Source organism: Lissotriton helveticus, chromosome 2_1 (genome assembly GCF_964261635.1).
Source record: "Lissotriton helveticus chromosome 2_1, aLisHel1.1, whole genome shotgun sequence".
NCBI classification, from domain to species: Eukaryota; Metazoa; Chordata; class Amphibia; order Caudata; family Salamandridae; genus Lissotriton; species Lissotriton helveticus.
In genome coordinates, this window is record NC_136059.1 from 972,837,912 (window position 1) to 972,861,952 (window position 24,041).

Here is a 24,041-nt window from a genome sequence, read left to right on the forward strand (position 1 = left end):
TTGTTGGCTGTTGTTTCAACTGTATGTTGCTCAGGTCTTTTCTTGTTTTGTTTAAGTCCTGCAAAATAGCCAAACGGTCTTTGACATCAAAGCTTTTTTCTTTAACCACTGAAGTCTGACTGTCGAGGTCAGAGATAATCATTCTAGTTCCAAATAATAATTCGTACGGACTGAATCCCTTCAGAGAATTTCTTGGCAAGTTATTTAGACTACGTTGGACACTTATTAGATGTTTGACCCACCCAGCTCCCGAACCTAATACCTTTGCCGTTATAGATTGCTTTATGTCACGGTTTTTTCTTTCAACAATTCCGTTCCCCTCAGGGTGAAATGGACAAGAGTACCGCAATTGCACGCCCATGCTGACCATGGCCTCCTTATAAGCCCGAGAGCTAAAAGCAGGACCATTGTCCGAATGCAGCATGCCAATTGCGTATGTGCCGATAAAGACTCGCAAATCTTTTATAACAGTTCTGGCGTCAGCCGTTCGCTGGGGCCACATCCATATAAATCTCGTGCATGAGTCCACTGCAACCAAGATATATTTATAGTTACCATCCCTTTGTAAGGGACCGCAGTGGTCTAGATAAACACAGGCTAATGGTTTATCAGAGATTAGAAGGGGCGTCTGAGCTGGACGTCTCACCGTTGATACTTTCATTTTTTGACATATTTCACATGCTAGAACATAGTTCCTCGTTTGTCTTCTCATTTGTGGCCACCAGTATCTCTGTTTTAATAATGATACTGTGGCTGAGACGCCAGCATGAATAGAAGCAAGCCCTTCGTGTGCCGCTATTATTAGTCCTAACCTATGTTCCATGTTTGGAATTGCCCTATCCCCCACTCCAGGGATTCGAGCAAAAGGAACATTGTTTGCATCAGTTATGTATGAGTATTTTACTGGAAAGCCTTTAGGGAGTGGTTCTATCGAATCCTTTTCTGAAGCGCTGACAGCTTGTAATATTTCGCTGTCTATTTTTGTTTTTGACCGGGTGACGGCAGCTACGGAAGCCGTTTGCACAGCTGCCTTCGCGGCCTCATCAGCCAATGAATTCCCTGCAACGTGAACGCCATCACGTTGATGACTCAGTGTATGTGTCACGTGAGTCTTTGGTAGTTCTTTTTGCAGAAGAACTACTTGTTCCCATAGCATTTTATGCTTGATTGTGCCACCTTTCGCATCCTTGAAACCGTTCTGAAGCCAGATCTGCAAGTATTCATTGTAAGACTGAACGCAATAATACGAATCACACACTATGAGTGTGGGGAATTCTCGATCGGTATTTTCAAGCGCCATCTTGAATGCTAGTAGTTCAGCTCGCTGAGCTGTACAATCTCCTAGGGATTGTGTTTTAGTGAGGGTTGGTTTAAATTTCCCTTCGTGCCAACGACCTTTAACAATCGCGCACGCAGCACTGTAAGCTTGCTTACCCCCCACTGCGGGTTGTGCTGATCCGTCTGTATATATTATACAGCCGTAGTGATCTAGAGGCAGAATTTCGGTTGGCGGAGGACATTCAAATTCATATTGGAGAAATTCTTGTGTTTTTAAGTAAGGATCAAATTCGTACACCACGTCTGTTGCAGCAAGAGAGTTAGCCCATTGTATCCATCTCGGATGGAGTGCTTTAGCATTTGGAATGCTTGCCTTTGTTACCGCCTCTAAGGCTGGTATTGGTGTCACGATTACTATTCGTTTACCTTGTGCCAGGGCTCGTTCTTTTGCTATAGCTGTCTGTGTTGCTGTAAGAATTTTTTCCGTTGGGCTAAATTTCATTTCAGCCTTAGTGTACAAGTGTGATTTGAATGCAATTGGTACCTTTTCTCCCTCATTAGAGGTCAGGTATGTGAATCCGCATCTCCCTGGGATGACTCGAATCACAAGTATGCGTGTGTTATCACGTGTTTCTAATTTTGTTTTAATTAGCATGTCTGTTTGTAAGGATCTCAAAATTTCTGTGTGTGTTTGAGTCCAATTTAATCTTTTAAAGTCTGGTTTAATTAGATCATAAAGGGGTTTGACCCTTTCTGCGTAATTTGCAATGTATGTTCTTCCGAAATTTAGGAAGCCTAGAATTGACTGTAGGTTTTTTAGTGTTTTAGGAGCTTGGATTACGGCACATTTCTCTAGGAAATTGTCTGCCAGGCTTTTACCTTCACTTGATAACTCATATCCTAAGAACAGGACTGTCAGATGGGCAATTCTGGACTTTTTAAAGTTGAATTTGTAACCCTCTGCTGCGAACCCAAGTATTATGGTGTTCACTCTTTTCAAGTGAGTATCCAAGTCATCATCTGTTAAGTAAATGTCATCGACATAAGATAATGCTTCATTATCATATAATTGTAGTAATTCTGTTACTCTCGCTGAGAATACCCCCGGGCTGTTCTTGTACCCCTGGGCTAACCGACAAAATTGCTTTTGAGTGCCATTTACTGAGAATGCAGTTAAATATCTGCTCTCTGGTGCTATGTTTTGACAAAAGAATCCATTGGAGATGTCCAAGGTTGTTTTGTATTTTTCTATGTTATTCATTAGTGCAGCACTGTGTGAGTTTTGCACTGCAAAGGTTTTGCAACATGTGTTAAGGTGTCGGTAATCCAAAACTAGACGATATGAATTGTCTGGTTTGGAGACCGGAAACAAAGGATTGTTCATTTGTGAGGTGCAAGTTTCAATCACCCCCTGGTATTCTAGCTGATCTAGTATTTCATTTACCTGTTTTTTAGCTTCATGCTTAATTGGGTACTGCCTTTGTGCAGTAGGTTGTGATTTTAACTGGATTTTGTGAGGAGGAGAATCCTCATCCCATCCTACATGATTTTTATATAAAGCAGGTGCTAAGGCCACTGCCCACTTTCTAGCAAGTGTGTATTTTTTATGAATCGGGATTTGATTCGAGAAGGCAGGCATAATTACTTCTTCGCCATGAGGGCACTCCCTGACAAACTCTGGTGGCCAGTCTTTTTCAGCTAGAAGGATGTCATAGCCCTTGGAGAGGTTATCCCAAAATAGTCCCCTTATTTTCCTAGTCTTATCTCCCTCTATACGTAATGTTATCTCGTATATCTTGTGGGGTTTGCTAACTCTGGTGTCTGCAGTTTCCACTTGAAGATATTCATTCGTGTCCACTGTCTCCAGATGATTCATAAGGACTTTGCGAGCTATGCTCACTTCTGCTGCGCTGTCTAGCATTGTCTGAGCCCACTCTCCGTTTTTCAGTTGTGTCCTCAGTATTCTCGGCATTGTTAACTACCTTGATACTGGCTACCTTCTTTTTTGGAAATTGTAATTTCTTTTTTTGTTGAGCAGGTTCCTTGTCTTTGGACTTGGCGTGCTCTTCTCTTTGTTCTGATCGTCCTCTTCTTTCCGATTTCTGCGAGGAAGTCTGAAAAGATTGAGAGGGACGTGTATCAATGTCTTGATATCTATCAGGTTTTTTAATATTATCCCTATTTCTAAGGTTATATCTTTTCCCAGAGGGGTCACTCTGGGGTGACCTGTGTCTCTGGTTCGGAGATTTCTCCCTTCGCCTAGGAGACCTTCCTCGGGACTGGAATTTCTTTTCTTTTGGATTGGATTGTTTGTTTCCATCCCAGTTCTTCTTTGGTGAATTATTATTAAAAAATATTTTTTCTGGACTTTCAGTCAGTTGCGGTTTTACTGGTATTCCACCTAAACTATCTCTACCTAGTTCTTCATAAGATTTTTCTATGATTCTGGCAATTTCAGCTGGTTGGTCTGCTATATCTGTCTCTTTTAACCTCTGGCGGATCGCCACGTTTGCTGCTTCACCTTTTATATTGGCTAGTAATATAGCCGAGACCTGCTTGAAGTCTTTCAGTAATTTCATACCAAGAGTTAAAGCTGGTTCTGGACCGTATTCATCTTGAATTTGTTTTAGCACATCTGGTATTACCGAAATGGATGGAACACCGTGCGTTTTTGTGTAGATTGAAGCAAAGACTGTACCCCAAGTGTCACAGTCCTCTATGTGTGGTGCGATTCCCATTGGGAGACATATAGTCAGAATCCTGTGTTTTTCTAGCGGGGTGGTGTCAGGAAACACCGCCTCTATTTGGGTGATTTTCTGTGCCAACCAGAATGGTATCTGTTCCCGTTTAGCCGGAACTTTACCTAGGCAGGATTGGATGTTCTGTGGTGTGATTTTATTTGTGTTCCCCTGGTGAGGGGTCAGCTGTGGGAGTTTAATCGCTGGCTGAATTGTTGAAGTCCGCATTACATACTGGACTAATTGTCTATGAATTTTTAGTAATTGTTTTAGCTGTATTAACAGCTCTGCTGCAGGCATTCTTTCGATGTCTGGATGTGGTGTGTATCCGGCTAAGACCGGCCACGTTGCTCCTGGTCTACCTAAAGGACCGAGCCTGGTGATGTGATTATTATGTATTAGGGCGCCATCAAATAAGAGCAAATGCTCTTGGAATTTGAGTGGTACTTCCACCTCCTCGAAAGGAGTGTAAATGTCGGGTGGAACCTCTATTTTGTAATAGTGGAAGTACTTTGTTACAGCATTTGCTGCTGGAAAATGTATCCATGTATAGTATACCTCTGTCTGCCGATATTCGTGTGCCTCAATTACGAATATGACTGTGCCACCTCTAGGTGTCAGTCCATTTTCTATGTTTTAAGGTTATAGATTTCCTTTTGCTGACCGGAATGAGTATTATATCCGCGTCTGCATCCTTTAGTGCAGTATCTGCTGCTGCTATTTCAGCTGCTAATCTAACTGCCTCTCTTTCTTCATCACTTTCTGACATTTTACTGTCAGGATGGTTATTTTGTTTGTTTGCAGATCAGGTTTCTTATGGAACAAAGATTAGATGCACAATATTTTGGAACAGTGTATCCTTCAACGTTGACTAAACCAAGAACCTTACATAGGAGTTCCCTCCTGCGAGGTTTTGGAGGATATTACCTTTCACCCACTCCAGACGTCTTTGGAGTATTTGGGAAAAGGGGTCTGAGTGAGAAAGCACGACTGAGTTACTCTAAATGTCTTACGTTAGTTTTAGCGCCCTTTCCAAACGCGTTGGGCGCCATGTAGTGTAGTTCCTATCTTCCCAATAGGCTCTGCGCATTGGAATAATACCTACAGCAGTAAAGGCCTAGGCCAGACGTTAACTAGGTCTACTACTGTCGATACTAGACTTAAGTTTTGGGTTTGCCAGCGTAGCTCAGAGTTCGCTAGAAACTTTCTCGAATGTTCAGGAAAGAATTAACTCCCCTGATTAGACAAGAAGGGATTTAGTTTCTGACAACCATAGAACATGACAACTTTGCTCTCCCCTAATCAAGAGTGTATCTCCAGAGTCGTGTGAGCACAAGGCAATTATTTTACTCAGTCAGTACGTGCATTCTTAGACTCATCAGATTGTAGAGAAAAGGAAGAGACGGGCGTGTTCAATAAAAAGGTGTTATTTATTGATCAGTCTCTTTTCTCGTACAAGAGAAATGGATCGATATTATTGCAATACTTATAGTTAAGTAAAGTGCATACATTAAAAGCAATAGTATAAAATAATACTGTAAAAACATTGATATGGTTTCTGAGCCATATGATGTTTAAAATGATTAAAATATATTTACATACACATATACATTTGACTAAACGTACTCAACTGGTGTTTCTAAATACGCCTACCCCGTGTACCTGACCTAAGTCTAATGCGTGGGCGGGAATAGAAAGTTACAGTTTAAGTTAAGTTTGTTTTTGCCAAGTGAATAACTAAAGAATTCTCTGTGAGGGGTTATTCAGTTCTGTACCTGGAAGTTAGGATGAATGAGGAATGGTATCTCTTTCTCTGCTCTCGATATTCCAGGCTGCCTGCGAGGGCTGCCCGAAAGCGCCGGTGCTGGGTCTCTCGGCAAGAGATAGCAGCGCGTCTCTCAGCGCGTCAGGAAGGCGGGGCTGCTGCCAGCGGGGTCTGCTCTGCTTCTGGGCTTCGGCAAGTATGGCTGCTCCGTCTTGTCACCACGCCTGTGTGTGCATAGGGCAAGATCGGCAATATTTATACCTTAAAGGTGCCGAGATTGACGTAAGGATGGACATAGATACGTCAATAAAGATGTCATACGACTTGCTCGTTAGCACATTCTTTTACTGAAGTTCTCTGTGAAATCAAAACAATGGCCGCACGGATTTTCCAGGTTGTCATAGGTTTGATTTGTTATGAGAACGTCGTATGCCTTATCAGGGGCTGGAGGAATGTCGCTTGTCTAATTAGATCTCAAGCGTTATGACCTAATCAGATAACACGTTCCTGTGCCGTAGTGTGACTGCGTCAGATAACGGTATCTGCATCATGGGGGCTTTTCTTGCCTCATGGGCTGACTGTTAGTTAACTTGATAGTTAGTTTAACCAGAATAGGGTCAGGAATAGGGGGATCGATTCAGAACCTATAGGAATACATGACACTAGTGAACTCTGAGCTAGCTGGCACACACATAACTTTAAGTCTAATATCGTCAGTAGAAGACCTAGTTAACCTCAGTCCTACGTCTATACTATTGAAGATATTATTCCAATGCGCAGAGCCTATTGGGATAATAGGAACTACACTACACATCTACACAATAATGTTTTGTGAATGTGTGTGGTGTAGACCATGTAGCTGCTTTGCATATATCATCTAGGGGAATGTTCCCTAAGAATGCCATTGAAGCCCCTATTTTCCTTGTAGAATGGGCTTTTGGAGGAATTGTTAATGTACGTTTGGCTTTCTGGTAACATATTTGTATGCATTTAACAATCCACCTAGCTGTATGAGGGGTTGCCTTTATGTGGTGGTGAAAAAGATACAAAAAGTTGTTTAGTTTTACGAAAAGTTTGTGTCCTTTCCATGTAGTACAGTAATGCTCTTTTGACGTCTAAGGTGTGTAAAGCTCTTTCTGCAACGGTTTGTGGCTGCGGGAAAAAAACGGGCAGTTCAACAGATTGATTTAGATGAAAAGGTGAAATGACTTTTGGAAGGAATTTAGGATTAGTGCGTAGAACCACTTTGTTATGATGCATTTGCAAAAAGGGTTCTTAAATGGTAAATGCTTGTAGTTCTCGGACTCTTCTGAGAGAAGTAACAGCTACTAAGAAAGCTACTTTTCAAGTTAGGAATTGCAATTCGCATTTATGTAACGGTTCAAAGGGAGGTCCCATTAACCGTGTAAGAATAATGTTTAAGTTCCACACTGGTGAAGGTGGTGTTCTGGGAGGGATTATTCTTTTGTGTCCTTCCTTGAAAGCTTTTATAGCAGGTACTCTAAACAGAGATATATGTTGTCAATTTTGTAAATATGCTGCAATGGCAGCAAGGTGTAGTCTGATAGACGTGTAAGCTAAATTACACTTTTGAAGGTGTAATAGGTATCCTATGATGTGTTGAATAGACACATCTAAAGGATTTATGTGTTTGTTTTGACAGCATATTACAAATTGTTTCCATTTAGCAGCGTAACATGCTCTCATAGTGGGACGTCTGGCTTCTTTAATAACGTTCATGCATTCTGGAGGAAGGTTGAGGTATCAAACTCTATGACTTCAGGAGCCAGATCGCTAGGTTGAGCTGAGCTGGGTCCGGGTGTCTGATCTCTCCATGGTTCTGTGTCAAGAGACGTGGAGATAGGCTTAGTTTTTGGTGTGGTACAACAGACAGTTGCAGCAGTGTAGTGTACCACGGTTGTCTGGCCCAAGTTGGAGCTACTAGAATGAGTGTTAGGGAATGTTGCTGTAGCTTGCGTATCACTAACGAAAGTAGTGGGAGAGGAGGAAAAGCGTACGCAAATTTTCCGGACCAGTTCATCCATAACGCATTGCCTTTAGACTGCGGGTGTGGATATCTGGTGGCGAAGTTTGGGCATTTTGCGTTTTCATGGGTTGCGAAGAGGTCTATCTGAGGTTGTCCCCACATTTGAAAGAACGGTTGAAGAACTTGTGGATGAAGTTCCCACTCGTGTATCTGCTGCGTCTGTCGACTTAGCCGATCTACCATGGTGTTTTGTACTCTTGGAACGTGTTGGGCTAAGAGGAAGATTTTTAGTGGTATAGCTCATCTCCATATCTGCTGTGCTAACAGAGAGCTGCAGAATGTGTGTTCCCCCTTGTTTGTTTATGTAGTACATGGCTGTCATATTGTCTGTGCGGACTAAGACAGCTTTGCCCAATACTTGTTTTTGGAATGCTTTTAGGGCTAGAAAAACAGCTAGTAACTCCCAGTGGGTGATGTGGAGTAACTTTTGTTGCGGTGTCCACCTGCCTTGCATCGTGTGATGCAGTAGGTGAGCTCCCCAACCAGAGAGCGATGCGTCCGCTGTCAGGATTATCTGAGGAACTGGCTCTAGGAATGGTCGGCCCTTTGAAAAGTTTTTGGTGCGCCACCATTGCAGAGAGCGATAAGCCCAACTGTCTACCAACACTAGGTCTGTTAATTGACCACAAGCCTGGTTCCATTGGCGTGCTAGGCACTCTTGAAGTGGACGCATTTGCAGTCTTGCGTGAGGTACTATAAATATGCAAGATGCCATCATTCCTATGAGCTGCATGAACACTCGAGCTGGAAGCGAGTGTTGCAGTTTGAATTTTGTTAGGAGAGTTTGTACACTTGTTATCCTGTTTGGAGAGGGATAGGCTAGTGTTAGTTGGGTTTCATTGTAGCGCCAAGATATTGTTGTATGTGTGAAGGTTGCAGATGTGACTTGGTGTGATTTACTGTGAATCCCAAGTCGTGAAGCAGTTGAATAGTAGCGTGAGTGAGTTGTACACACTGGCTGTATAAGCTGGCTTTTATGAGCCACTCGTCTAGGTATGGGAAGACGTGAATATGTTGTCTTTTTAAGTGTGCTGCTACTACTGCTAGGCATTTGGTAAACACCCTTGGCGCTGTTGTGACTCCGAATGGGAGCACTTTGAACTAGTAGTGCTGCCCGTCTAGCACAAATCTTAGATATTTTCTGTGCGCTTTGTGGATGGGAATGTGGAAGTAGGCGTCCTCGAGATCTAGAGTGACAAGTACGTCGTTTTGTAACAGGAGTGGAAGGACTTGTTGGAGTGTGACTATATGAAAATGATCCGACTGTATGTAAATGTTTAGAGGTCTGAGGTCTAGGATAGGTCTTAGAGATCCGTCCTTCTTTGGGATTAGAAAATATAGGGAGTATACTCCTTTGTTTTGCTGATGCTTTGGGGCTATTTCTATTGCATTTTTCTGCAGGAGCGATATTACTTCCTGTCTGAGCAGTGTTAAATGTTCTTGTGACATTGGACGCTGCTTGGGTGGTGTGTTTGGGGGGGGTGGATGTTAGCTCTAGACAGTAACCTGATTGAATTATTTGAAGCACCCACCTGTCTGATGTGATGTTTTCCCAGGCTGGTAGGTATTGTTGTAGTCTTCCCCCGACAGGAGTGGAATGGGACGGGGGAGGGAAGGGGAGTCATTGGGCAGGGGGAGAGGAAGAGCCGGAGTTGTTGTTTTTACCCTCTGCCTTTGTTATTGTTACCCCTGTAACCTCCACTGTGGTAGCCCTTACTATATGTGGATTGTGTAGGGGCTTTGTATGAGGTAGAAGGTTTGTCTGAGGAGTATCCCCTGGTGGCGCCTCTATAAGATGAGCGGCGAAATGAACGTCTGGGAGCCTGCCACTGCAGGGCTCCCATAGATTTGGCTGTATCTGTATTCTTTTTAATTTATTCAAGTGATACATCTACATTGGGTCCGAATAAGTGTTGCTCATCGAAGGGTTGATTAAGTATAGAACTTTGGACTTCAGGTTTGAACCCTGATATGCGTAGCCAGGCATGTCTATGTAATAAAACACTGGTGTTAACTGCCCTGGAGGTGGTGTCCACTACATCAAGTGCACACCGAATAGAGGTGTTTGTAATATTTTTCCCTTCTTGAATAAGCTCATTTGCTCTATCTTTGTATTTATCAGGGAGGTGTCGCATTAGTGATTCTAATTCGTAATAATGTGCCCGGTCATATCTGACCAATAATGCTTGTGTATTGGCAATGCGCCACATGGTTGCCTCTTGAGACGCAGTTCTTTTCCTTGATGCGTCAAGTAGCTTAGACTCTTCATCTGGTGGGGCAGCTTCACTTGATGTTTGTGAGTTTGCTCTCTTGCTTGCGTTGGAAACTACAAGTGAGTCTAGTGGTACTGGAACTTTAATATATACTGGGTCTGAAGGGGCAGCTTTATACTTTTTCTCTATTCGAGGGTTAATGACCAGAGTTCTGACTGGGTCCTTGAAGACTTCAGGAGCATGCTTAATCACTCCTTTAAGCATTGGTAAAATGGATGAGGACCTTTGTGCATTATCAAAGGTATCCATTAGAAAGTATTCATCTACAGGGTCTGTATGCAAATCTACTCCATGATATCGCGCAGCTCTGTGTATCAACTGATTAAAACCCATAGTGTCTTCTGGTGGGGAAGGCCTTGAGGGGTATATGTCATCTTGAGGGACATTTGGGACGTCTGGGGTGTTATAATCATCCCACGGGTCAGGTGAGCCTGGAGGAATAGATGGATCATCTATGTTAGCCCCTATATCATCAGAGCTATCATCCCTATTGTCATCGTCTGGTATGATAGAGGATGCAGGGGAATGTTGTGGTAGGGGAGCAGGTGGTGATGGTATATGTGGAGGAGGAGGGGAATGAAGTCTTAAAGGCGAGGTAGCCATGTCCTTTTTCTTTGAATGAGAAGCTGGCGCTGGTGTATCCAGTGGTCACTTTTTTGAAGCTAAAGTTAGCTGCCCAGTGATTGTGTCTTTAGCTAGAGTCTTTTGTGCAGGATCTGGAGTAAATAAGTCTCTGCACGAGGCCAATCTTTTGGTGCGGAGGGAGGCTTCGGCAACGAAGCGTTTTCTTTTGGTTTTTTGGCAATGTCCTTAACCGGAGAAGCAGGAGTCTTTTTCAGCTCCGAAGATTTCTTCAGCTCCGATGATTTTTTCGGCTCCGGTATATTTTTGGGATCCGATGGTTTTTTCAGTTCCGGTGGTCTTTTTGAATCCGAAGCGGGTTTGCTTGGTTCCAACCTGGGTTTCGGTGCCGAAAGAGTAGCGGTACGCTTTGGCGCCGGTGGTTTGGATGTCGACGGGGCCGGTGATGTTGTCTTTTTCGGTGCCGGTAGGTGTGTGCTGGCACCGTGGGAAGGCAAACTCGAGCCCGAGTCGCCTGAAGGCTTAGTTAGCTTCTTAGCCGGGCCCGAAGGTGGGGCAGTAGAAGCAGTGTGTCGGTGTGCACCCGAGCCCGAGGGCGAGGGTGTGAACGGGGCCTTCTTTGGATGTGTCGAGGAAGGGTAAGGGTCGACGGTCTTACTTACGACCCGCTGTGCTGGAGTGATGTCCTCGACTTCTGAATCTTCTGCCTCGGAGTTGCTGTCGACGTTGTGTTGTTCTGGGACGTCGATGCTTTCTTCAAAGATGTTGTCCGGAATCGGAGCTGAAGATCGAGCCATTGTTCTCCTAGCTCTTCGGTCCTGGATAGTCTTTTTGGAGCAGAAAGAGGCACAAGCGGAACAGTCTTTGGCCTCGTGCTCCGGGGAGAGGCAAAGGTTACACACTTCATGAAGGTCAGTGTGGGGAAACTTCGACCCACATTGAGGACACTCAATGGCATCCTTTCCATGAGCTGGAGTCGAGGCCTAGTTAGGCCCGAAGGCCGTCGACGATGACCGGAATCGAAATCTTCGGTGTTGAAGAGTAGCATCGACTGGGAAAGCGTTCGAAACTGATTTTCTGTAAGTTGGTGAGGATTGCGCGCTGAAGGAAATCGGTTCCAACACGGAGCGCTTGAAACACACCCGAGCCCGGTGGCGGAAAATAATCTGGGGATGGAGCCGATGCCCATGCGCAGTATCATCCAAAGGAGGAGTCACCTATTCCGTGACTTCCAAAGACTTTTCTACAACAAAACAAACTGCAAACATCCGGGCCCAAAACTAGGTGGCCATCTATGCACAGTGTGTAATCTGCAGCTCCTATGCCTCGAACCATGTGTTCCCCGTAGTGCACACATATTAGTTTATTGGGAGAATAGTGTATAGTAGGCAGTTTCAATTCAACAGTTGCTTTTACTGCCATTCATAAATTGACTAAACCAGAAGGTGGAAGGTTAATTGCTTGGAGGAAGGAGGTAGAGCAGACTAGGATTACGAGTAGCTTAATCAGTGCAGTGAGCAAAGTGTACTTAACTTCACTATTCACTCCTTTTCTCCTGACCACGACAATATTATAACATTCTAAATTCTCGAAGGTAGGAGGAAGGAAAACAGCCAACCAAAAGTTTAACCAAGGCATGCACAGCCGGAAATCTGTAACACAATATTGACAATTCTGAATAGTAGCCAACTGTCTGATGTATTATCAGTATCTGATATAGCCTGGTGCTGAAACGTGACAGGAGCTTAGCTGGCCTTTATTACCTGGGCATCTGTCCTTCTGTAAGAATAAGACCTCATATGTGTAGAACTCTGAGAAAGGAAAGAACACAGCAGGAAACTGAAGCTTTTAAAGCTAGCTTATAAATTAAGTGCTCAATATAGTTGATAAAGCACCTCTCTGAATCCCTCGAGCTTTGCCGACAATTCTATTTAAAACATTTTAGCAGACTCCACATGTAAATAGTGTAACTGTTCATAATGTTCATAAAAAAAATAGTAATACATGTCATTGTTAATAAGGAATTGAAAGGAAACTTTGAGGGAGGGGGGAAAACAGAAAGACAACATTTGCTTAAAGACTGCAAGGATCACACGAAGATAAGGACAGTATCCCATCTGTCCTTTCATCAGAGGTACCTGCAACCACGAAAACAGTCTTGCGCTACAATTCTGTTCACTTGAGGCTGGGTGTTCTAAAAGCCTTTTAACCACATTTGTCAAAACTGCCAATACAAGACTGATTTAAAGACCAAAGACAGTGAGGTTTGCCTAGAATAGGAATGATAAAAATGTTCCTGAAAACGCTGCTTCCAGCAGCATTTTGCAAAGATAAACATATACTGCCTCATTTGTATCTGACATTCTTGCAGGTGAAGTCACCGGAATGCGGGGCTGCCACTTTTATGTGACAGGTACCGACACTGCTTTCGCTTGCCCTGAACTGGCAGAGTTTTGAAAATTGCTTTCTGTGGAAGAAGGGGTTTATTTACCAAAGCGGCATGTTACTGTTTTGAGTACTGAAGCATGTAAAGTACACGCATTTCATTACCAACTATCGTCAGCACATACTGAAATTAATGTGGCGCAATGATGTGGAGAACGACTGTTCCTTTATGGAGAGCTTACAAAAGGTTTACATTTTCTGGATGTGGGTCCCTTGGTCACTTTGCCACTCGATTCAAGCTAGTCTGGCTGATGAGGGGGTGTTAGCCCGAAACCGGTATCAGGATGCTAGTTTCCGGTCGGGGAGACATGGCTTGGCAGTTTGGTCTGGACAAGAAAAATGCTTCCATCATGCTGAAGAATCAACCACTAGGTACCCCTAGTAAAATAGGTAATAAGTGAACATCCAGCACCCAGAAGCAATTAACAAAGTGTCTGGCCTCAAATGGTGAAGACGACAAGGGAGGGGGAATACATACGGGTACAGGAGTTGAGGGCATGTCTAGCAATTTCCTAAACTTCACTGACACTTTGTCAGATCACTCTGTTCCATCTCCCTACCAGGGATGACATATCTGTGTGCAGCGGAGGCTGGAAATACACTTTAAGAGTGGCATTCTGATAAGTATACTTGAAAGACTTCTGCCACTTCTCAATAAACTGAATAAGACGAGAGCATAGGAGCTCTGCACATTTTATACACCGCTATGATAAATGGAAAATGAGGGTATGAACCCAGAGTTTGCTGTATTCTTTTCTATAAACAAGTAAAATCATAGTGCTACAGAACACTGAAAACAGACACATATGCACCTTACAATACAACTGGATACAGACATAGGAAAAAACAAACAGCCACTATAGATCAATGCATATGCCCTAGGATCCACGCCAGACATGGTATAGTGTCTGAGGTATAAAGTTATGTACTAAAGGTTTTTATAAAGAAGTCCCTTTAAGTAAGTAATTTCCATTTTGCCCAAATTCTGTTGGGGAAGGGGTAATAAGGACCATGGACATGGAAGCAGCATTAATCCGAGGATTAACAGTGATTTTATACATCTTTAGCAAATTCAACAACAGCAATCTAAATCAAGGTGCACCTACTCAATGATCGTCTTGGCATAACTCTCCGGAACATCATCCACATTCAATTCAATCCGTCGTTTCTCTTCTGCTTCCGTCCTACTGGAATCCTCCTCCTCATCCTACAGCAGAAAAATGTCCAATACAAATTAACTTCAGAGACTGCTAGGTCCATCAGGCACAGCAGAACAGCTTCACCACTGGGTTGGTCAACAGCATAGTCCGAGGTTCAAAGAAGAAAAAAACATACATTTTGAATTGCATTTTCCCCTATTCACAATTCTATTTTATGAAGACGCCTGCTAAGGACTAAAACAATTGGGCAAAGCGAATATGCTACTTACCAGTATGCATCTGTTCTTGGCATGTAGGGCTGCTTGTGAGAAGTTGGCCTGATATATGAGGCTCACTAGTTCTAGTGATCACCTTGTATCAGTCCAAACAACCCTTATGGTGATTGGTTGTAAGTCCACCTTATAGACCAGCTATCCTAATGGTAGCATGGACAAAGCAGTCTGAGGCTAAACTCTTTTGGCATGTGAAGCCAGCTGTTTTACCACAATATAACCCCTTGAATACCAGATGAAAGGACACCACACAGGTTGTTATGAAAATAAACAGTATATTTATTAATAACAAACACCTCTGAACTCTTTATGAGGTCAGAGGGCTAAGCACATGACAATCTCTTAGGAAAAATATGATAAGTTGCACGAAATCACAATGGTGCCCTAGGGGCACGACAAACCATATACTAAGTAAGTGGAATGTGAAAGTCGATAGGTCGAATGGAGCTGTCCAGAGGCTGTAGGATCATTGGGACCACGCTACCCTAACACTAGGTAAGTAATAGGAGGCCCACGGAACGCGTGTGCAGAGTGTGAACTCACACGCGAGATGCGTAACAACATCTATGGACAGTACAGTTAAAAAAAAAGGTGAGTACGGACAATCCTGACTAGATAGGACAACAACGACTGTGGAACTGGACACTAGGACAGTTAAACTACCCTTGAGCACCGAAATGCTCTTGTTACCTCACCCACGGGCCTCGGGTGCATAGGGTTCAAAGTGCGTCGGATTCTCGCGTTGAAGTCAATGGAGCCTGAAAGAAAAGATGCTGCAGGCGACAAGGAGGAAGATGTCCTGTGCAATCCAAGGGAGGATTGTTGGAGAAGGAGACCTGAAAGCAGAGGGGACAATGTTCACAGTCACTAGCCAGTGACTGGAGTGGAACCAGGAAGGAACCAGATGTTGTCGTCGTTTTCAGGTGAAGAGTGGACGCTTGACTCTGCAGCCACGTGGACCAGGAGGTGTCTTCGACGACTAGGATGGAGGCACGAGCTGTCCCACGCAGGCTCTCGCTGTCGGCGGTGTTGGATCCGGAATCGGCGTCAACAGGCCTTGGCAAAGGCAACCCACCCGGTGAGTGAAGAAAGCGTCTGGTGCGGACTAGGAGAGTCCGGGGTGCCCCTCTTTTGGAAGGGAGCAAGGGCCAGTCTGGAGCAACCAGACCAGCAGAAAGAATTCAAAGGCTCGTCGTCTAGGAGACCACTAGCCAGCCGGCAAGTGACCAGACAACGCGTCGAGCAGCAACAAAGCAGAAGGGCCCCACGCAGATCTCGTGGATGCTGGAGGGCTGAACTTCGGTGCAGGGGCTGCTCGGGGATGGGGCTTCTCAGTCCCCAAAGCACTTGGTCGAGTTTACCTCGTGAGTCGTGCTGGAAGCGAAGTGCAGTTTCTTCCAAGATGGCCGGTCCCACATGTCTCGTCGCACCCACGGGTCTCAGCTTTGCTGCAGATGTGGGTTGAGGTCGGAGAGGTCTGGGAATCCGGGTCTCGTCAGGCTCTGAAGTCTGGATCCTGGAAGGAAGACGACAAAGGGAAGCCGCTGGACGCTTGATGGTGCCTGCTTGTGCAGGGTGGACACTCCTTGTCCACAAGGGAGATTCTTCAGTCTTCTGTGGAGCAGAACGTCGAAGGGCCAGAGTTTCTTCTTGTTGAATAGTTCAGGATAATCTGATTTGGAATGGGACCAGCTCCTACCTTTATCCTGCTAAAAGGGGCTGCACTACTGACTAGGTCCCTCCCCTGGGTGGGACCAGGAAGGGGGGTGGCTACACCCCCAATCCTTTGTCCGGCTTCCCGCCAGGGCTGGGGCAGGGATGCCCCAGCAACTGGTTTGAACCGGTGTATGCACAGGACACCTTGTGTGCCCCGGGCATGTCTCATTCCTTTCAGGCCTATCCTACCCAATACACAAAATCATGTCTGGGGTGGTGCTAGCACCTCCCAAGGCAGGAAACCCTTTGTCCAAGCCTCCCTCGCTGGAAGGACTCCCAGCAGCAGGAGGTCAGACTTGTGTCTGTGGTGGCAGCATCCATTTTGTGATGTCAAGGCTCGAGTTAATTTTAACCGGGGTTCTCAGTTACATACATGTCGTGTCCCTCTAGAAGGGTGGAATGCTACCCCCGTCGCCAGAATTGGCGAGGGGGTAGTATTCCAAATCGTATGACACCTTACTCGACATGTTTTGATAATGTTATACCAGAGTTGGCATTTAACCGCGAGGATTATAATGCACTTAAGAGTATATGGTATAGCGTTCTCATGGGACAGCTATTAGGACTTGGTTCCGCAAGCTGCAAACGGGCTCAGCTCATGCCAGAGCCCCATCTCACATAATTCCAAGCACTCTGTCTTCAGGATTGATAAGGCCTTCCATAGGAGTGACTGATAGGAATATATGTGTCCATTTTAGGTTTAGATATAGGTGACTATATCTAAAGCAAAGGGTGATTACACCACCTTGCCCCAGCTGTCGTGCAGCCAGTTGTGTCAGTTTTGGATGGCCAGCCAGGGGTGGCATAATACATGCTTCAGCCCCTGGTAGGCCCTGGCTACACCTATGCCGTGGATACCTAAGGTATGCTGTACATGGACTGATAAGGTGGCCCAGTACCAATTGGTAAATGCACCTAAGGTACATGGTTGTTAATTTAGAGAGAGAACAGCTAGGCTGTGGGTCTGATTAGCAGGCCCACAGCCAGGGAAAGTCGTAAACCAGTGAAGCAAAAAGCAAAAATCTGGGGTGACCATAGGATTGCAGACCCCACTCTCCTACACAGCTGACATTCATATCTTGTGCATAGATTGCCGTCTAGTGTTGGGTCCGGATGATTGCACATTGTTGTCCTGGAAGAGTCTTCGAAGTATCACGAGATAGGTGGCTCCTCTCCTGAACTACAGTGCGCATGGGCATCGACTCCATCCTCAGATTGTTTTTCGCCATTGTGGCAAAGATGGAGTGTAACACCGTGAGTGATGACCATGCTAAGAGTAATTGTAAGTGCTGCAGCCGCTCCAGGCGCCGGGGAGGAGGGCAGGCGATATGAATGTCAGCAGCCCTACATGCCAAGAACAGATGCATACTGGTAAGTAGTATATTTGGTTTGAGGCATGTGGGCTGCTGAATTCATATCTTGTGCATAGAATACATAGCAGTTCCTCCATTAGCGGCGGACGCCTGTGCCAGCTGCAGCAGTTTGAAAAAGTGTTTTTAGAACAGCCTGTCCTACAGCTGCCTGCTGTTTGGAGTGCACATCCACATAGTAGTGTTTTGTAAATGTGTGTGTGGTAGACCATGTGGCTGCTCTACATATGTCTTCTAATGGAATATTTCCAAGGAAAGCCATGGAGGCCCCCAACGTTCGTGTGGAGTGGGCCCGTGGGTGAACCGTTAATGTGCGCTTGGCTTTGTGATAGCAAATTTGAATGCACTTAACGATCCACCTGGCGATACCTGCTTTGGAAATGGGGTTGCCTTTGTGTTGTGGCGAAAAGGCAACAAACAGTTGTTTAGTTTTCCGAAAATCCTTGGTCCTATCTATGTAGTACATTAGAGCTCTCTTGACGTCTAGTGTGTGGAGATTTCTCTCTGCCACTGACTCTGGATTTTGGAAGAACACTGGCAGTTCTATAGTCTGATTGATATGGAACTGTGAAACTACCTTAGGAAGAAACTTAGGGTTAGTACGGAGTACCACCCTGTTGGAGTGAATCTGTATGAATTGCTCCTGGATAGTTAGTGCCTGGAGTTTACGAACGCGTCGCAGCGATGGGATTGCTATCAGGAAAGCCACTTTCCATGTTAAGAACTGAATCTCGCATGAGTGTAGAGGCTCAAAAGGTGGACCCATCAGTCTGGTGAGGACCACATTTAGGTTCCATTCCGTAGCTGGTGGGTTCCAGGGAGGAATAACTTGTTTGAGTCCCTCCAGAAAAGCTTTAATGGCAGGTACTCTGAAAAGCGAGAGATGCTGCCTGTTTTGGAGATAAGCTGCTATTGCGGACAAATGTATACGAATGGAAGCATAGGCGAGATTGCATTTGTATAGATGTAACAGATAACAAATGATGTTGTGAGTAGAGGCATCTAGCGGGTTGATGTTGTGGTCTGCACAATAAATGACATACCGCTTCCATTTTGCCGCATAACATGCTCTGGTGGTGGGCTTTCTTGCCTCTCTTATGATATTCATACAGTCGGGAGGCAAGTTGAGGTAGCCAAACTCTAAGACCTCAGGAGCCAGATCGCCAGGTTTAGCTGTTGCGGATCTGGATGCTGAATGTCGCCATGGTTCTGCGTCAAAAGCCTGGGTGTGAGGTGCAGCCTTTGATGCGGTACCACGGATAGTTCCAGAAAAGTGGTGTACCATGGTTGGCTTGCCCACGTTGGAGCAACCAGGATGAGTGTCATCGAGTGTTGCTTTAGCTTGCGTGCCACCAGCGGTATTAGAGGTGCTGGGGGAAAAGCGTACGCAAATCTGCCTGACCAGTTCATCCATATCGCATTTCCCTGCGACTGTGGGTGTGGAAACCTGGCGGCAAAGCTTTGGCATTTGGCGTTTTCCTTTGTGGCGAACAGGTCTATCTCTGGATGACCCCACTGCTGGAAGTACGGGTGGAGTACAGATGGATGTATCTCCCACTTGTGCAGTTGGTGGCTGTGTCTGCTGAGCAGGTCCGCCATCTGATTGTCCTTGCCCGGGAGGTGTTCCGCCATGAGGAAGATGTTTCTCTGAATGGCCCACTTCCACATGCTCTGAGCCAGATGAGACAACTGTGGAGAGTGTGTACCTCCCTGCTTCTGTATGTAGTACATGGCCGTCATGTTGTCCGTCCGGATCAACACAACCTTGTTGCACAGATGTACTTTGAATGCTTTCATTGCCAAGAAGATAGCCATCAGTTCTAGAAGGTTGATGTGCATCTTCTTCTGCTGCGCTGTCCATAGTCCCTGCACTGTGTAGTGGAGTACATGAGCTCCCCATCCCTGGAGAGATGCGTCCGTAGTCAGAATAATCTGTGGCACAGGCTCCTGGAACGGTCGGCCCTTGCAAAGGTTTTGTGGATTCCACCAATGCAGAGAGTTGTATGCACGACCGGTCATCAACACTAGGTCTTTCAACTGTCTGTGAGCCTGGTTCCACTGACGTGCTAAGCACTCCTGAAGCGGACGAACAAGTTACTTACCTTCGGTAACGATATATCTGTAAGAAACAGTAGTTAGTATTAGATTCCTTACCTTAGAATATCCCCAGGCGTCAGTCTGGATCCGGAAACTTTTGCGTAGCAGTACCCCTGCGCGTCGGTAGGCGTCGTCTGCAGGCGTCCCCTGCGGCTCCGCGTCGTCGGCGTCGTGCGCCGTGATGACGTCGCTGGAGTATATAGACGCCGCCTCCGCGCGCTGACGTCAGTTCTTTGCACACAGCTTTTCCGCGCCAGAACACGCAGAGCCATGTGAGAACTAACACTGGTGCCATTTGAAACTAGGGCCCTGAAAGGGATGTCCTTAACCCTAGGTATCAGTTCGCAGAACGGGGAGGATGGGCGGGGGGGTAAGGAATCTAATACTAACTACTGTTTCTTACAGATATATCGTTACCGAAGGTAAGTAACTTGTTCATCTGAAAGAAACAGGTTAGTATTAGATTCCTTACCTTAGAATAGATACCCCAGCAATACCAACCCCGGTGGTGGGTCTGCGAACCAATACAATCCTACACCAGAAAGTCATGGAGGACCGAACGGCCAAAGAAGCCGTCCCTCCGGACTTGACTGTCCAGGCAGTAATGCCTCGCAAAGGTGTGCAGCGAGGCCCACGTAGCCGCCTGGCAAATGTCCTGCAAAGGGACTCCCCGGCCCAGGGCAGTAGTAGCCGCCGTGGCCCGAGTGGAATGGGCCCTCAGCCCAACAGGAGGCTCCTTCCGAGCCAAAGAGTAGCATGCTTTGATGCACAGGACGACCCACCGAGAGATGGTTCGTTTCTGTACCGCCCTTCCCTTCTTCTCACCCACGTAGCCAACAAACAGTTGGTCATCCACCCGGAACTGGCGTGTGCGATCCATATAAAATGAAAGCGCACGTTTTGGGTCCAGACGATGGAGCCGCTCTTCATCTTTTGAAGGATGCGGAGGCGGGAAGAAGGAGGGTAAGGTGATGGACTGCCCGATGTGAAAAGCAGAAACTACTTTGGGCAGGAAAGAAGGTCTAGTTCTAAGAACCACCTTGTCAGGATGAACGGACAAGAAAGGAGGTTTAACAGAAAGAGCCTGGAGCTCACTCACTCTCCTGGCAGAGGTGATGGCAACAAGGAAGGCCGTCTTTAAAGTGAGAAGACGGAGAGGACAGGAATGAAGCGGCTCAAAGGGAGCACACATCAAGAAAGTCAGAACCAGGTTCAAGTCCCACTGAGGCATCACGAACGGAACAGGTGGATACATGTGCGTGATGCCTTTCAAGAATCTCAGTACAATAGGGGACTTGAATAAAGATGGCTGATCAGGTAGCCTTAAGAAGGCGGAAAGGGCAGAAAGGTAGCCCTTGATAGTGCCCAGAGCAGAGCCCTGCTGGGCAAGAGAAAGAAGGAAGAGGAGAACCTCAGAAAGGGGAGCAGAGAGAGGATCCACAGCCTTTGCTGTGCACCATGCCACAAATCTGTTCCACCGGCAGGCGTATACCGACTTTGTGGAGGGACGCCTGGCTGCCAGAATCACATCACAGACTTCAGGAGGCAAGTCAAATGGCCTCAACTGTCGCCGCTCAATCTCCAAGCATGGAGGTGGAGACTGGACAGGTTCGGGTGGAGGACCGTCCCCTGCTGCTGCGACAGAAGGTCCTCCTGAAGGGGCAGGCGGATCGAGGGACCGACTGACATGCTGAGTAGCTCGGGATACCAGTACCTTCGAGCCCAGTCCGGAGCCACAAGGATAACTTGGGCCCGGTCGCGCCTGATCTTCTTCAGCACTCTGGGCAGAAGTGGTATAAGCGGAAAGGCGTACAACAGACCGCAACTCCACTCGCGCCGAAAGGCGTCGCCGAGCGAGTGCCGTCTTGGAAACTCCAACGCGCAGAACTGATGACATTGCGCGTTCTCTTCTGTGGCGAATAGATCTAACCAAGGCTCTCCCCATTGCAGAAAGAGGCCTTTCGCCACGTCCGAGTTCAGACGCCATTCGTGATCCACCAAGTACCGACGGCTGAGTTCGTCCGCCCTGGCGTTCAGAGAACCTGCCAGGTGTTGAACCGTCAGAGTCACTTTCTGACGTTCCAGCCATTGCTCGACACGCAGAGCCTCCTGGCAAAGGGTCCACGACCCCACTCCGCCCTGTTTGTTGCAGTACCACATGGCGGTGGTGTTGTCCGTGAACACCTGCACAACACTCCCGTTGACAAAGGGGAGGAATGCCTTCAGTGCTAGGCGAATCGCCCGCAGCTCCAACATGTTGATATGGAGCCGGGACTCCGCCGGAGACCAGATGCCTCTGATCTCCGCCTCTCCCAAGTGGCCTCCCCAGCCCTGGAGGGACGCGTCCGTCACAACTACGTGCTCCGGTTGGGGAAGGGAGAGGGATCTGCCTCTGACCCAATCGCGGTCCGTAAGCCACCACTGCAACTGTCTCGCAGTGCCCTCCGAGATCAGGACATGGTCGGATAGGTTGCCCTGATGCTGGGCCCACTGAAACTTCAGGTCCCACTGCAGAGCCCGCATCCGCCACCTGGCGTGATGCACCAGAAGGATGCAGGAGGCCATCAGCCCCAGAAGCCGCAGCGTCAACCTGACCGAGACCCGGGACAACGGCTGAAAGATGGGAATCAGAGCCTGAATATCCCGGACCCGCCGTTCCGGAGGATAAACCCGAAACTGCGCCGAGTCGAGAACCGCTCCGATGAAAAGGAGCTTTTGGGAGGGACACAGGTGTGATTTCGGCACATTGATGGAAAACCCCAGCTCATGCAGGAGGTCTGCCGTCATCTGAAGGTGGTGGACGACTGTCTGGGGCGAGCCCGCCTTCAACAACCAGTCGTCGAGGTAGGGGAAGACTGAAACCCCTAACCGGCGCAGATGAGCTGCGACCACCGCCATCACTTTCGTGAACACCCGTGGGGCGCTGGTAAGGCCGAATGGGAGCACGATAAACTGAAAGTGCTCGTGGCCTACCGTGAACCGCAGGTAACGCCGGTGGGCCGGCAGGAAGGGGATGTGAAAATACGCATCCTGCAAGTCCAACGCTACCATCCAGTCTAGTGGGTCTAGAGCAGCCAAGACCTGAGCCAAAGTCAACATCTTGAACTTCTCCTTCCGGAGGAAGCCGTTGACGTTCCGTAGATCCAAGATAGGACGCAGGCCCCCCTTGTCCTTCTTGGGTACCAGAAAGTAGTGGGAATAGCAACCACACCCTACTTCTGGCCCAGGAACGCGCTCGATGGCCCCCTTGGCCAAGAGGGCCGTAACTTCCTCCTGCAGAAGTGTCAAGTGGTCCCCCGACACACGGTGGTTCTGCGGTGGCATGGCTGGAGGAGTGGTCTCGAAGGGGAGGGAGTAGCCCCTTCGGACGAGCTGCAGCACCCACCTGTCCGATGTGATAGTGCGCCAGCGGGAGTGGTGACGGCGAACCCTGCCACCCACTGGCGTCACATGGGCCTGAAAGCTCGGACTAGGAGGATTTGGAGGCTGCTGCGGGGGGAGGTGTGGCCTGACCTCGCCGCTGTCCCCGACCGCCACCACGGCGGAATCCACGGCCGCCACCGCGTTGAGAAGTGTTCTGCGGTGCGTGGCTGGCAGCATGTGTGGGACCGCCCCTTCCGTGGCCACGAAAGGAGCGAAACGAACCCGTTTGCTGGCGCTGGGTCGAGAGACCCAAGGACTTGGCCGTGACCCTGGAGTCCTTGAAGCACTCAAGCGCGTTGTCCGCTTTGTCACCAAACAGGCGACTGCCATCGAACGGCATGTCCATCAAGGCATTCTGGACATCCGGCGAAAAATTGGCGGATCTCAGCCAGGCGTGGCGACGAATCGCCACCGTCGTGGACATCGCTCTGCCCAGCGAGTCGGTCGTATCAAGACCACACCTGATGGAATACCTCGCCGCGTCTCGGCCTTCAACCATAGTCTGGCTGAGCTTGTCCCGTACCTCCTGCGGGCATTGCGGCAGACACTCCGCGACCGTATCCCACAGAGAGTGGGTGTAGCGGCCCAAGAGGCACGCGATATTGCAAGACCGCAGTCCCGCACTCAGGGACGAAAAGACCTTCTTGCCATACTGGTCGTACCTCTTAGATTCCCGGTCAGGCGGGGCCGACGGGAATGCGGATTGGGATGTTGAGGCCTGGATCACCAGACTCTCAGGGGTGGGATGGGTGGATAGGAACTTAGGGTCGTCCGTACACGGACGGTGGCGCCTGGCAACGTTCCTGTCAACAGGCGAACCTGAAGCGGGCCTGGACCACGTGCCCAACAGAACGTCCGTCAAGGCTTCATTAAAC

At 47.4% G+C, this 24,041-nt stretch overlaps 1 protein-coding gene across 3 annotated transcripts in view; it reads right to left on the reverse strand.

The window, feature by feature from the left end:
* Nucleotides 1-24,041, reverse strand: part of SMARCA2 (SWI/SNF related BAF chromatin remodeling complex subunit ATPase 2) — a 1,851,064-nt gene that overhangs the window by 1,386,104 nt on the left and 440,919 nt on the right. For all 3 annotated transcript variants that reach the window (XM_078675722.1, XM_078675721.1, XM_078675720.1), the window contains exon 14: nt 14,235-14,335. In XM_078675722.1, the coding sequence (XP_078531848.1) occupies nt 14,235-14,335 (101 nt within the window). The remainder of the gene's footprint in view (nt 1-14,234; nt 14,336-24,041) is intronic.